This window comes from Ascidia mentula, chromosome 6, assembly GCF_947561715.1.
Source record: "Ascidia mentula chromosome 6, kaAscMent1.1, whole genome shotgun sequence".
In the NCBI taxonomy this organism is placed as follows: Eukaryota; Metazoa; Chordata; class Ascidiacea; order Phlebobranchia; family Ascidiidae; genus Ascidia; species Ascidia mentula.
In genome coordinates this window covers 13681920-13696578 of record NC_138571.1, presented here as the reverse complement: position 1 = coordinate 13696578, position 14659 = coordinate 13681920, and the positions used below count along the sequence as shown (strand labels likewise).

The following is a 14659-nucleotide window of genomic DNA, read 5'->3' as shown; positions in this document are numbered from 1 at the left end:
GGTAAAAGCTGATATTCCGGTGGTACTTGCCTGTCATCTACAAACGTTATTTAATGTTGGAGGTATGAGGATTGTTGTGTTAGTCGACTAATTCTGCAGTTAGTTCGCGAACTGAAGGCATGTCGAGTGGTTTGTGCTTGTGGTCTTCTCTGTACCGATTAAGACAAAGTGTGACATGCACTTTATAACACGTTTGCCTCTGTGTATTTAATGACTAACTCTTGTGTACACAATGCGTTTTGCAAAAATTTACATACCAAAGTGTGTTGTATGCTCAATAACAGGTTGAAGTAGCATGATTGAATTTGTGTTTGTGTTGCAATATGAAGAGTTTAAAGTTCGTTATATTGCTTCAGAATCTTATCACCATTGTGATTGCCCAAGATTGCACTTTGAGAGGTTTGTAGCTGTAATGTTTCCCGAAAAATCTTGATAAGTTATGAATCCCAGACAACATGTCGACGAAAGCGTATTTGCGGATGTGTACAGATGTTTGCTTTTGGCAACGCAAGTCGAGTAAAAAACCCTTCTATACGCTAAAACTAACACAGTTGACGTTTCAAGTCCTGAGATTATATGGTACTAACATAGAAATCCAATTACCCAAGTTATTCAACACTTCATGCAGTAAATTTTGAATTTTCGTTTCACACGTATTCTCACGTTTTAAATCCAACTGTTTATCGCTGTAGGTGGTGAACCGTTTGTGCAACCAACACCACTCAAATCCACCCACACAAAGTGGAAAGTCAATCTGCTGGCTGAAAAGGGATACTTAAACGTAGACTGGTTAACCATCCAACGTCGTACATACAATCAGCAAATACCCGGCCCCACGATCATGGTCAAGCAAGGAGATCACCTGGAAATATCACTGGTATGGAAATTTTCAACTGGCAAAATTATGCAATAATAACCTCACTCTATATAGACGGAATGTATCTTTTGGCAAATAATTATTTCCAGAAGAGCTTTAAGTAATTGAATATGTATGTATAGCGTCAGCAACAAATTGCGTAAAGGAGGCATTTTAATACTCACAATTACGTACGTGTAAGGTTTACAACCTGAGAGATATGGGTAAAGTGCTTCAGTCAACAGCTCTTAAACGCAACAAAAGAATTGGGGTAAAGTATTTGCATACAACGGAGTATAAAACATGTTTTAAAGCAGCATTTCTACAGCTGAACTGAAAACTATTCATGAAAACGGGATTTGAAGGGGTTTTGGGACAATGCCCTCGACATATAGCACATGGAATATATACATTCTTATCATATTAAAAAAAATTCCATTACTTTTCAATTTGTCGATACAGGAGAATCACTTCGATACAGCTGACAAGGATGGAAAGTTGAACGAGCCGAGATTTCCAGATAGCACCAACCTACATTTGCACGGTCTGCATATTGATTCAAAGGTACAATTAAAACTGTGCAAATTTCTTCTACGGGATGTATACATAATCCACCATTTTGGCGTAAAGAACCCCTAGTAAGATTAGCACATGCACAATTTTTTTTTCTGATTTGTGAGGTTCAGAGAACATGAATAGATCATTTCTCATCCGCAATTCTACAAGTAAAATTTAGAATGCACCATAACTATAAAACGGTTATATTATATTGTGACTTGTAGGTTCCCGGTGACAACGTTCTTATACGCATCAAACCTGGTCAAAGTTATTTGTACTCGTACAAGATTGAAGACGACCAGCCTGCAGGAACATACTGGTACCATCCACATCTACATGGTTCAACCATCTTACAGGTATTGGTTACCGTGACAAGAGAACCGAGCTAAGGTAGTGGGTCGGAAAGACTCCACAATTAGGAAATACTGTAATGACGGAAATAATGGCACAAAATCAGTCATACCTAAATGCTGTGATTTTTTGCATTTATGAGAAACGGAACGAGGTAAAGTTCACACCTAACTCTACCATACACAGATATGCATACAAAGTCTTTTTTTAACTTAATGCTAACCTTTTTTTTTATTGTGTTTGGGAAACTTTATTTATTATGCTCAGCTGAACAGTGGTATGGCGGGGATGCTTATAGTACAAGACGATGAGCATACAATAAGCGAACAACTGAAGGGCGTTACTTGTCCCTTTAATTGCGACCACGACGTTCAGTTGATTTTCCAGTCAACCCTGCTCTATGCAAATGACTCCACCGACCCTTACGTTGGAATTCAAAACGATTATAACGATACTGTACGCAGGTACGACTTGGAGGTTAAAAAGTTCATTTAAACAAATAGTGATAGTGGTAAATTGCTAGTGATAGTGGTAAAAAAATACAATTTTCCATTCCTACATATGAACCCGTTGGCGAAATATAAGTGGTTTACAAAAGTTGCAAACTAAGTTTCACATCGTAGAAAACAATATATAAGCAAATAAACCGAAACGATTTGTAATAGCTGCAGACAGTGCGCAATATTTGATCTAGTTTGTTTACCCGACGGATTGACGTTTTGAAAGGCTTTACATGGCAAGTTAACCGACAAAACCATGTTCGTTACTAGTTAAAAATATTCCTGACTGGGAAATATTTTGAAAATCATTGTATTTTGCACAGTGGATCAAATTAAAATATTATTTTAGTATCGTATCAAGTAAAGCAGACTGTCCACCCAATAACGAAAACTTTGAGGACTGGTTGACGAATTCAAGCGGACTGGACAGTTTCACAACCAACGGACAACTTAACCCCGTTCTATCCATGCCAACTGGTCAAATGAAAAGATTTAGGTAAGTAACCATTCATGTACAAAATGTTGCTTTCGGATGTACGAGAAATAACTCGTTGACTATATTAATTGTCCAAGGCAAAAACAACCCATTAAACAAATACAAGTTGATAGAAGAGCACACTTTCTAAGTGTCCCATGTCTGGACGTCTTACCCGAAGATGCCTATAAAAGCCATTTTAGTTCATGGCTAAAACAATTACTTTTTGCGACCAAAACATTGATTTACGATCCATGGTCTGCATGTAGGTTGAGGGGTCCATCGAACTGTCACGTGCGCTCGATAAACCATACCGGTAGCCAAAGGAATAATTTTAGGCTCGTTTCCCTTTATGTGGCCCACCTGATATGACACGTCTGCAAAGAAACGATCCGTTGAAGACAACAAAATAAAGCAACTAGATTGTGAGCTCAATTTCCTTGAAACGTCTTTTCCTTAACCAAATCGAAGGACATTGCCAAAATGGTGTTTCCAAAACGGGGATTTACAGGCGCCAACAATCATGTCCGCACTTCAAAATTAATTTGACACGTTCAATTCCATTAGTGGAAAAGGATTGGGGGTCTACAAATCACAAATACTACAAATCTTGTTTGGGCACATAATTACATATGCTATAATTTAAGAATGGTGAACGCCGGAGGAAGCCCAATCCTAGAGTTGGAAATGGTAAACATTGACACCGAACAACACGACTGCGAATATGTTGAAATAGCTTTAGACGGAGTTTACCTCGATCGACCACGTGTTCCCAGACAGATGAAAACCCTAATAGTGCCAGGGGGAAGAGCTGATTGGTTGGTTCGTTGTAACGAACATATGTGGTGGGTTTTATCATTAAGATTTGTTTTACTACACACATGTCCAGGTTGCACCAGCAATAATGAAGAAGATGTTGTGTATCGGGCTTACATTTAGTCACATATAAATTTCTTAATTTTTTTTAATTTGTACATTGCAATACACATTTTCTTTGACGCATTTTTGTATTTGTAACATTTAAGGCAAACAACCAAGTTTTTCTGGCTGTTTGCGAACATGTATCTGTAAACACCAAAACAAAACCAATTATTACCACACAGGTCAGGTCGGTACCCTTGGAAATTGACAACAACTCAACAGGAACAGAGACAAGAAGATTCAACGGAACACTTCTCACTTTAAAAGTGACAGGACCAGTCCAACCATTCCGCATCGGCGACGTACCACTGCCCGCAAGACCTGATTACGTCAACTTTGCCACAAAGACAGATCTAACCACTACTTTCAGTATAGAGATCGGCCCTCAGTTGACTTTGAATCGCGAACGATTTGCAGGGGAACATTACTTTAGGTGAGGAATGGGTAAATATTTGACTTTCTATTGTTTGAATGTCGTTTTAAATTAACGGATCTAGAGTGTGGAAAGCGTTTTATCACCAGTGTGAATATGAATAAAACAAACCCAATATAGTCAAACCAAAGTTGTTGAACAAGCACAAATATAACCTTTATTTACAGACACCTTGTAAATGTCAATAAAACCGTCCAGTGGAACTTTTTGAACACAGTGCCTAAAGAAGGTCATCCTATTCACATACACGTCAATCACTTTAAAGTAAGATCTTGATGGAGTTTTTAGACAGGAAGTAATTGGCTTTTACCACGTGCAACACATCGTCATCAGGTCCTAACTGTCTGCCAAGACCAAATTTTAAATTCATGTTAAGTGCAAAAAAACAAACAGTTTACTTGATAAATAATATCAACGATGATGAACCACGTGTTGTATTATTGTTAGATTGTTGGATATGAACCATATACAGGGCCTGTTGGACAGACAATACAATCGAATGAAAAGTTCCCAATGCAACCTTGGATTTTATTTTCCCAAGACACGTCATCGGACGACCGTGTGTGCTACTATCAACACGAACTTTACGGTAAATAACTCGTTCCTCACCAAATTTAAATTTAGGATTAGCGCAGATTCCCCAAAGAAACAAATAAACCAGGAATCAGTTAATTTTCCTGCAAAATATCATTGGAATTTCCAGAAAAAGCACTTAAGTCTGTCATTACAAATTTTGTCAACAATGCCTAGAAACTTGCTCGCAATTGCAATGAGTGGATGTAAACCTCCGTAGTATGTACACATATATTGGCACTAGACGCCTTTGGTTGCTATTGGATATGAACAATCGATTTGGGCGATTGAAAAGGAATAAGATTTGACCTTATCATGAAATAAAATGTGTGTGACTTTTGGTGGTTACGCAGGAAATGTCACACAAATCATGTCGAAAAAAGACATGCAACCAAGATTTTTGCACCGAAAACAACGACATAAAAAATAAAGGCCCGTCAGAAAAATGAATAATATATTTTATCTGAAAGGTTAGTGTTCAGAAATAACGATCCAACTAAAAAAATTAAGGACGATGTGACATCCTTGGACAAACATGTTACGAACTTTTGCACCATATGAATAACAATGTTTATAATGCAGATGAAACATACAAAGGCGAAATGCCAGGAAAAGACACACTTCTATCCTATCCACATCACGAGATATGGGACAAAGACGTGCCTGGAACAGTTGGGTATTCTCTACCTGGGGACTACAGGGACACTTTAATGGTACCCCCGCTATCTAACATTACGGTAAATACAATGAAGGAAGTTTTCGTGTCAACGACGCTAAAACTAACTTTTGTATTCGTTATTTGATATGGATTTCCACCAAATTACGATTATGGGAAATTGTGCCATTAAAAACCCAATGGGCGAATTGTTATAGTTTCCACCCCTTACTTCAAACCTTTAAAACTCACATTCCAAATCTCACAAATTGTCAGCTAGCTATTAACTGTAGTGGGAAAATCGAAGGACAATTTACTTTGCATTTCCAGATCCAGTTTATGGTACATAAGTTTACTGACATAGTGGTCATCCATTGTCACTTTTTACGTCACGAGGACTTCGGAATGATGTTGTTGGTCGACATCATCGATCCTGGTAAGATTCAAAAGAGAATGAAGCCGAAAAATAACATTTCTATGCTGTCTTTATAGAAGAGGGAGACAAAACAAACGTAAATCCGAAGTCAGGAAACGCGCTTCCTGGTCAGTGCGGAAGCCTTCCAGGATGGGACAAGTAAGTTGACTAGATCGAGACTTTTTTTAAGTCAAAGCATTAAGACAAGCAGAAATTGGATCCCAGCATTTCGTTCAAAATTTGGAAGCAAATGATACCAATTTCAAAATTTATCACGTTATAGGCTTACTTTTACTAGGTATAGCCTAAGTCTAATAACATACTGCGGTGCAATATCACTGACAAGGATTTTGTCTGAAAACCTTATGAAAAGTTGGTGATAGAACAATGCAAAATCCATCAAACCGAACAATAAAAAAACATCTTTTTTCCGAGATGAGTGCCATAATAAAGGAGAGTCGTACATTAGCCCCTCACTTCGCAACACGCACCGTTTATTGCATGATTTCGGATAATCTCATAAAAAGTCTTGGAAGAATTGTTACAAAAATCTTGGTCTTATCAATAAAACAAAAATACTGAGTGATCCTGATCTATGTATTTACAGATTATGGCTCTTAATGCTATTACTCCTAATTCCCTTGGGTGCCATCTATAAGATCTACCAACGTTGCCGATGTACAAAGTAATCACTTTTGACCCGCCAGATACAGTGTGGAGGGCATCGGTTGCCTCGCACACGAGTTTCAACTTGTGTATTTTGGACTTTTTTTCCAAATATTTTGTTTGTCCGAACACTATTTTGTGTGGTTGTTTAAATAAGTGTGCCGTTGTTTTATCGCGCATCCATGTGGTTTTGCAATATTGTGTCGAAGAATGATGTTAAGAACATCGATGGGAAAGCAACGAGTTCTACGAAATTTTCGGCATCAACTTGCCGCAAATTTCATTCCCGTATTTAATCAGCATTGTGTACATTGCATTAAATTCACGTAATACACATAACTCATATTAAAATCTGCATACCCATAACTTAGAGTTCACAGACACACACACAAAAAACTGTTTGCCTTTTATATTAGTGCAATTTGTATATAGGGACGCAGGCATTTTTATCATCACTTGATTTTTGTATAGAAACCCACAGTCTCGCTTTTCATGAGGTTTAAACCTTGGTCCCTGGACAGGTCTGTGTCATACCAACAAAGTAATATGAGATCCCTCTCCTGTCAGTTTCCCTGTATCATGCGCAACAACACCTCATGTAAACCCCAGAAGAATGCTACGTCACAATGTTTGTATAAATGCACAGATTGCAGACTTGTTTACCACCCTTTTCGTACAAACATAACGCACGTTATGACAGCAGAATAGCCAATCGCCCACCGATAACATAAATCACATAACATCCTGTTTACCAAGTTTACAATATCGTGCATGCTTGTACTTAAAGTGCATGTGACACGGCCATGACAACTTTGCGTAAAACTAAAGGTACATCTACAACAAACATATATCCAAAGTTTCACGGTTCTACGTCAACTAAAAAATGTAGAAAACTGCACGAAAAGTAACGGCGACCAAAAATCGTAAACCTTTTGCGCTAAGGAGAAAAGGACATCACATAAGGCGCTTGCTTCGAAAAAATGCATTGTTTAGATAGGAGAAGACGCCTTTTTTTGCAGATATCGAATAGTTTCAAACATAGGAGAATCCACAGATTACGATACCGTAAAGGTCAGGACAGGGTTTTGCATCACACAAAAATTTGTCATTGTGACGTCACGAATCAAAGGCTTATTTGTCCCTAATTAGCGGAAGACCATCGGGTATAGCAGAAACGACATAACTGTGAGTGGACAAAACGACAATGCTAAACTAACGGTTTGTCTCTGTCGTGTTTTCAAAAGTTTATGTATCACGTTAGCGATCATAAATGCTGTAACAACAAGAACACCCTGTCCCAGTAACTGTTTTATTATTACACAACTAAATAAGACATAATAGGTCGAACAGCGGCCATCTGTCTTCAGCTTAAATTAACATCAAAATCCGATTGTTGCACTTGTTCACTTTTTGTCCCATAATAATGCAATATTATGCTTAAATCAGTTTTACAATGTTTTCCATACCTACGCATAAGGCTTGCTGCCAGCACTCGCGCACGAACGAAGCGCCTTCTATGACGTCACGCAACAATATCTCGCTTTCGCACGATTTCGTTCGCAGCGGCAAAAGTGCGACTTTGATCAGCTGTATCTCAGAAACCAGTCGTCGTATCAAGCTACTTTTTTCGCCAAAAATGTTCTGAAGTTATGAACATCTCTTAGTTTGATTATTAACAGGTTTTATTTTTACGTGTCATATACACTTTAAGGTATATTATCCCGAGTGTTTCATGACATCATGTGACTAAACCGGCCAATCAGCTTCCACCAACGTAAACTTAAATAACTGTGTGTAGCAGTTAAATTCATTTCATTCTATTCTGACGCAATTCGGAATCAAAATTGGAACAACCAATTATTATATTGACACCAACGCTATGTTCCGCTATGCCGAAGTCTTACAAGCCAAATCAATCGTTGAGATTTGTGAATACAATTCCAAAAAATATTTGGAGAACTGAGTTTATTGCGAAGACGAGGAGATGAAGAACTGTTAGTGACACTTGGCAAGTCCTGCTTACTAGACTCATATATGTGTGTTTGTGCTTTCCAGAAATTGTTAACCTGGTTGTATCCCGATTAGCTTTCTGTCTGTCTGCCTTCCCCTACAGTAATTTGACTATCAGTTCTGCCATCCACAACCGCAATCTAAGCATTCCTTTCGCTGTTGGGTATCAGAGACATTCAAATGGCTGTGACTGGAGAGTACATTCACAGCATGCCAACCATAACGTGACGGGCACAACTTTTATCCAAAAGTATCGGTTCCTCTTGGGCCAGAAAGTCGTGAAATAGAGGCCTGATAAATAGTCAACGAAGGTGAAATTTTGCCGGGTAACTGTAGAAACATTGCTAATTGTGATGTGGCATTGGCTTGCTCATAAAACTAACAATCAAAAGTCATTCTTGGTGTTGCGCCTTTCCACGAGTGGCCTATGTCATCAACATTCAATTAAGGCTACCATGAATTTGAATACTTCAGTTATATGGCAAGATTCAAAACAAATAAATTAAGAATAAGATAACTCGCATGCAGGGAGACTGGCACACACAGAAGATTGTAATTATGATATGTATTTACTATATGTTACAAAAATGTCCAATAGCTGGTCAAACATAGCGACAGCCACCTTGGTTCCTCTTTCCCCGATACGGCAGTAAACTCGCACATAAAATATTTACCAAACCTTGGACAACGGGTGGTGTTTGCGAAGTGGTACAGAGCTAAAGTATGCAGTGTTATTCGAGCGAAACGACGCACAGCAATGGAGATGAGAAATTTAAGCTAGTTTCGGCGTTTTGGTAACCTTGACTGTAGACTAAAGTATGAGTAACCAGTGGTACTTGCTTATCACCTGTAAATGTCACTTAATGTTGTAGGTATACGGGGATTTTAGTGTTAACTGACAAATTCTTCAGGTAGTTTGCGAACTGAAGGCAGGTCGTGTGGTTTGTGTTTGTGGTTTTCTCTGCACCGATTAAAGTATAGTGAAATATTCACTTCACAGCACGTTTACTTCTGCTTATGCAATGACAGACGCTTGTGTACAAAACGGGTTTGTATAAATTAAACTACCAAAGAATGTTCTATGCTCAATAACAGGTTTAAGTAGCATTTTTGTAGCCTTGTTTGAGTTGCAACATGGAAATTTTAAAGTTTGTTTTGCTGCTTCAGAATCTTATCACCATTGTGATTGCTCAAGATTGCACTTTGAGAGGTTTGTGGCTAAACTGTTCCCAGAAAAAACATTGATAAGTTATGAATCCTATCAAACAACATACGGACGAAAGCCTTCCTGTTTGCGGATGTGTATCAATGTTTGTGTTGGGCAACGCAAATACATTGGATATCTTCCTTCTCACTAAAACCAACATAATTAACTTTTGAAGCCGGTAATTAATCTCATAAATCCAACTCATAAATCCAACTACCCAACTTATCCAACACAGCATGCTGTGAATTTTGTATTTTCATGTCACAAGTATTCTTACGTTTTAAATCCTGTTTATCGCTGTAGGTGGTGCAACGTTTAAGCAACCAACACCACTCAAATCGACCAACACAAAGTGGAAAGTCAATCTGCGTGCTGAAAAGGGAAACTTAAACGTAGACTGGTTAACCATCCAACGTCGTACTTACAATCAGCAAATACCCGGCCCCACGATTATGGTCAAGCAAGGCGACAACCTGGAAATATCACTGGTATATGGAATTTTAAAATTACTCACAATAGTGTACGTGCAAAATTTACAACCAGAGAGACAGGAGTAAAGAGAATGTTTTAGTCACTAGTGCACGCAACAAAATAGTTAAATTGGCTTATTTGCATACAACACGGATATAAAACTTGCTTAAAAGCGGTATTTCTGTTGCTGTACCGAAACCTATTCATGAAAACACTATTTGAAGGGATGCGTCCTCAACTTAGCACGTGGAAAATTTACATTCTTACCTTAATCACAAACATTATTTTTTAATTTGTCAATACAGGAGAATCACTTGGATACAGCTGACAAGGGTGGGAAGTTAAACGAAAACAGATTTCCAGACAGCACAAACCTACATTTGCACGGTCTGCATATTGACTCAAAGGTATAAAACAGTACAAATATCTGTACTGCTTGTATTTACATTTCACCATTGTGGCGCAAAGATCCTCGAAGTTTAGCACACATTTTTTTCTGATTTGAAGGTTTATCGAACATCAATAGATCATTTCTCATCAACAATTCTACAAGTAAAAGTTAGAATGCACTATAACGATTTGTGCAGCAGGACAGAAAACCTACGGCCAAATTTTTAGGCTGATATAAGTATAATATTGAAACATTATTTCTGTTAAAGATTGGTATTTAAATGTTCAACGGTTGTAACTTGCAGGTTCCCGGTGACAACGTTTTAATACGTATCAAACCTGGTCAAAGTTATGTGTATTCGTACAAGATTGAAGACGACCAACCTGCAGGAACTTACTGGTACCATCCACATCTACATGGTTCAACCATCTTACAGGTATTGTTTACCATGATAAATCAACCAAATTTTGACATATGGCTGAGATAACACGTAGAAAGGAGTTCATAAATAGGCTATATTTTTTTCAATGCTCAAATTAATGGCATAAAATCTGTCATATTTAAATGCTGTGTTGTTTGCATTTATAAGAAACGGATCGCCCACTACACCGTATTTTACCATACACACTTATACCTACAAAGATTTTCTTAACGCAGACGTTTATTTTATTGTGTTTGGTAAGCAAACTAAACTAAAGGCAGTTATTATGCTCAGGTGAATAGTGGTATGGCGGGAATGCTTATAGTACAAGATGATGAGCAAACAATAAGCGATGAACTGAAAGCCGTTACTTGTCCCTTCAATTGCGCCCACGACGTTCAGTTGATGTTCCAGTCAACCCTGCTTTATGCAAATGACTCCACCGACCCTTACGTTGGGATTCAAAACGACTATGACGATACTGTACGCAGGTGCGACTTGGAGGCTAAAAAACAGATAGTGATAGTGGTAAATTGCAACATACCATTTGCAACAAATGAAGCCTTTGCACCTGTGCCGTAACGATCCGTAATAGCTGCAGACAGTGCGCAATGTGTGATCTAGTTTGTTTACCCAACGGATCGACGTTTTAAAAGGCTTTACAAGGTTAGTTAACCGACAAAACCATGTTCGTTACTAGTTGAAAATATTCTCACCAGGAAATATTGGGAAAATCATTCTATTTTGCACATTGGATCAAATTAAAATAATATTTTTAGTATCATATCAAGTAAAGCAGGCTGTCCACCAAATAACGAAAACATTGAGGACTGGTGGACGTATACAAGCGGATTGAACAGTTTCACAACCAACGGGCAAATTAACCCCGTTTTATCCATGCCAACTGGACAAATGAAAAGATTTAGGTAAGTAACCATTCAGAGAAATAACTCGCAGACTAAATTAATTGTCAATTTCGTACAAGAGAAAACACGAACTTTATTTTCGAAGAATGGTGAACGCCGGGGGAAGCCCAATCTTAGAGTTGGAATTGATGAACATTGATACCAAACAACGCGACTGCGAGTATCTTGAAATAGCTTTGGACGGAGTTTACCTCGATCGACCACGTGTTCCCAGACAGATGAAAACCCTGATAGTGCCAGGAGGTAGAGCTGATTGGTTGGTTCGTTGTAACGCACCAGGAACATATGTGGTGGGATTTTTGTTATTAAGATTTGTTTACTGTACACAAATCCAGGTTACACCAGTAATAACAAAATAAATTTCAATAAATTTTGTCTTACACCTGTGGCTGTGGTCGACATTCAAGTCGCATGTAAACGTTTTGTGGGTTAATTCCACATTACAACGCTTTGTTTTTTATATTTTTAACATTTTAGGCAAAATATTCAAATTTGTAAGACAGTTTTCGAAGATGGATTCGTAAACACCAAACCAAAACAATTGTTACCACACAGGTCAAGTCCATACCCTTAGAAGTTGACAGCAACTCAACAGGAACAGAAACAAGAAGATTCAACGGAACACTTCTTACTTTAAAAGTGACAGGACCAGTCCAACCATTCAGCATCGGCAACGTTCCACTGCCCACGAGACCTAAATACGTCAACTTTGCCACAAAGACAGATCTAACCACTACTTTCAGTATAGAGATCGGACCTCAGTTGACTTTGAATCGCGAACGATTTGCAGGGGAACATTACTTTAGGTGACAAATGGATAAAAGTTTGACTTATTTGTTGTTTGAATGTCGTTTTAAAATTAACAGATCTAGAGAGGGGAAAGCGTTTTTTCACCAGTGTGAATATGTATAAAACAAACCCAAAATGTTCAAACCAAAGTATTTAAATAAGCAAAACTTTATTTACAGACACCTTGTAAATGTCAACGAAACCGTCCAGTGGAACTTTTTGAACACAGTTCCTAAAGAAGGTCATCCTATTCACATACACGTCAATCACTTTAAAGTAAGATCTTGATGGAGTTTACAGATTACTTAATAAATAATATCAATGATGACAAACACGTTTGTATTATTGCTAGATTGTTGGATATGAACCATATACAGGACCAGTTGGACAGACAATACAATCGAGTGCAACGTTCCCAAAGCAACCCTGGATTCTATTTTCCCAAGACACGTCATCGGACGACCGCGTGTGCTACTACCAACACGAACTTTACGGTAAATAACTCGTTCCTCACCAAATTTAAATTTAGGATTAGCGCAGATTCCCCGAAGAAACAAATAAACCAGGAATCAGTTAATTTTCCTGCACAACATTATTGGAATTTCCAGAAAAAGCACTTTAGTCTGTTAATACAAATGCGACTGACACTTTGTCACCAGTGCCCCAAACTTGCTCACAATTGCAATGATTGGGTTTACCTCCGTAGTATGTACACATATATTCCACTAGACGCCTTTGGTTGCTATTCGATTTGAACAATCGATTTCGATGAATGAAAAGGAATATGATTTGACCTTATTATGAAATAAAATGTGTGTGACTATTTTAAATGTTGGTGGTTACACAGGAAATGTCACACAAATCATGTCGAAAAAGACATTTTTGTAGCAAACACAACGACCAAACAACACAAAAGATAAGGGCCTGCCAGAAAAATGAATAATATATTTTATCTGAAAGGTTAGCATTCAGAAATAAGGATCCAAACTAAAAAAAATAAGGACGGTGTGACATCCTTGGACAAACATGTTACGAATTTATGCACCATATGAATAACAATGTTTCTAATGCAGATGAAAAATACAAAGACGAAGTGCCAAAAGACGACACACTTCTATCTTACCCACACAACGAGATATGGGATAAAGACGTGCCTGGAACAGTTGGGTATTCTCTACCTGGGGACTACAGGGACACTCTAATGGTACCCCCGCTATCTAACATTACGGTAAATACGATAAAGGAAATTTTCGGGTCAACGACGCCAAAACTAACTTTTGAAAACATTATTTGATATGAATTCCACCAAAATACGATTATGGGCAAATTATGCCATTAGAAACCCAATGGGCGAATTGGTAGTTTCCACTTCTTACTCCTAACCTTGGAACTCACAAGTTATATAAAAAAAAGCGAATGGTTAACCCAGAAAAGGAACGCCAATACCTTAAATGCCCATAACTCGTTTGGTGAACGTCTGAAGATTTCACACACACAAAAAAAAACTGTTTGCCTTTTACATCAGTGCAGTTTTTATATAGGGACGCAGGCTTTCTTATCATCACTTGCTTTTTGTATAGACGGCACAATAGCCGTAACAGAATTGAAACCCACAGTCTCGCCTTTAATGAGGTTTAAACCTTCGTCCTTGGACAGGTCTGTGTCACACCAACAGAATAATATGAGATCCCTTGCCTGTTAGTTTTCCTGTATCATGTGCAACAACACCTCAGGTAAACCCCCAGAAGAATGCTACGTCACAATGTTTGCATAAATGCACAGATTGCAGACTTGTTTACCACCCTTTTCGTACAAACATAACGCACGTCACGAACACAGAATAGCCAATCGTAAATCAAATAAAATCCTGTTCACCAAGTTTACAATATCGTGCATGCTTGTACTTAAATTATATTATCCCGAGTGTTTCATGACATCATGTGACTAAACCGGCCAATCAGCTTCCACCAACCTAAACTTAAATAACTGTGTGTGACAGTTAAATTCATTTAATTATATTGTGATGCAATTCGGAATCAAC

At 38.0% G+C, this 14659-nt stretch overlaps 2 protein-coding genes across 2 annotated transcripts; both read left to right on the top strand.

Moving 5' to 3' along the window:
* The first annotated feature begins 323 nt into the window (after positions 1 to 323).
* LOC145907243 (multicopper oxidase mco-like) lies at positions 324 to 5900 on the top strand. The gene is made up of 14 exons (XM_082994671.1): positions 324 to 399; positions 693 to 877; positions 1059 to 1127; positions 1319 to 1420; positions 1639 to 1770; positions 2033 to 2229; positions 2615 to 2761; positions 3388 to 3562; positions 3844 to 4094; positions 4262 to 4358; positions 4542 to 4683; positions 5250 to 5404; positions 5653 to 5758; positions 5815 to 5900. Exons 1-14 carry the CDS (start codon positions 324 to 326, stop codon positions 5898 to 5900), a joined length of 1920 nt encoding a protein of 639 aa, XP_082850797.1.
* A 3647-nt stretch (positions 5901 to 9547) lies between these two features.
* Positions 9548 to 14210, top strand: LOC145907242 (multicopper oxidase mco-like). The gene is made up of 12 exons (XM_082994670.1): positions 9548 to 9623; positions 9924 to 10108; positions 10397 to 10498; positions 10787 to 10918; positions 11198 to 11394; positions 11683 to 11829; positions 11915 to 12119; positions 12385 to 12635; positions 12798 to 12894; positions 12971 to 13112; positions 13692 to 13846; positions 14199 to 14210. The coding sequence occupies exons 1-12, from the start codon at positions 9548 to 9550 to the stop codon at positions 14208 to 14210; spliced, it is 1701 nt and encodes a 566-aa protein (XP_082850796.1).
* Positions 14211 to 14659: the final 449 nt, after the last annotated feature.

Excerpts from the sequence above, each read along its gene's own strand:
- LOC145907243 (XM_082994671.1), top strand. The coding sequence starts at position 324 with ATGAAGAGTTTAAAGTTCGTTATATTGCTTCAGAATCTTATCACCATT. Across the intron at positions 2,230-2,614 it reads TATAACGATACTGTACGCAG|TATCGTATCAAGTAAAGCAG; the intron begins GTACGACTTGGA and ends ATATTATTTTAG. Across the intron at positions 4,095-4,261 it reads GCAGGGGAACATTACTTTAG|ACACCTTGTAAATGTCAATA; the intron begins GTGAGGAATGGG and ends CTTTATTTACAG.
- LOC145907242 (XM_082994670.1), top strand. The coding sequence starts at position 9,548 with ATGGAAATTTTAAAGTTTGTTTTGCTGCTTCAGAATCTTATCACCATT. Across the intron at positions 10,499-10,786 it reads GTCTGCATATTGACTCAAAG|GTTCCCGGTGACAACGTTTT; the intron begins GTATAAAACAGT and ends TGTAACTTGCAG. Across the intron at positions 12,120-12,384 it reads ACGCACCAGGAACATATGTG|GTCAAGTCCATACCCTTAGA; the intron begins GTGGGATTTTTG and ends GTTACCACACAG.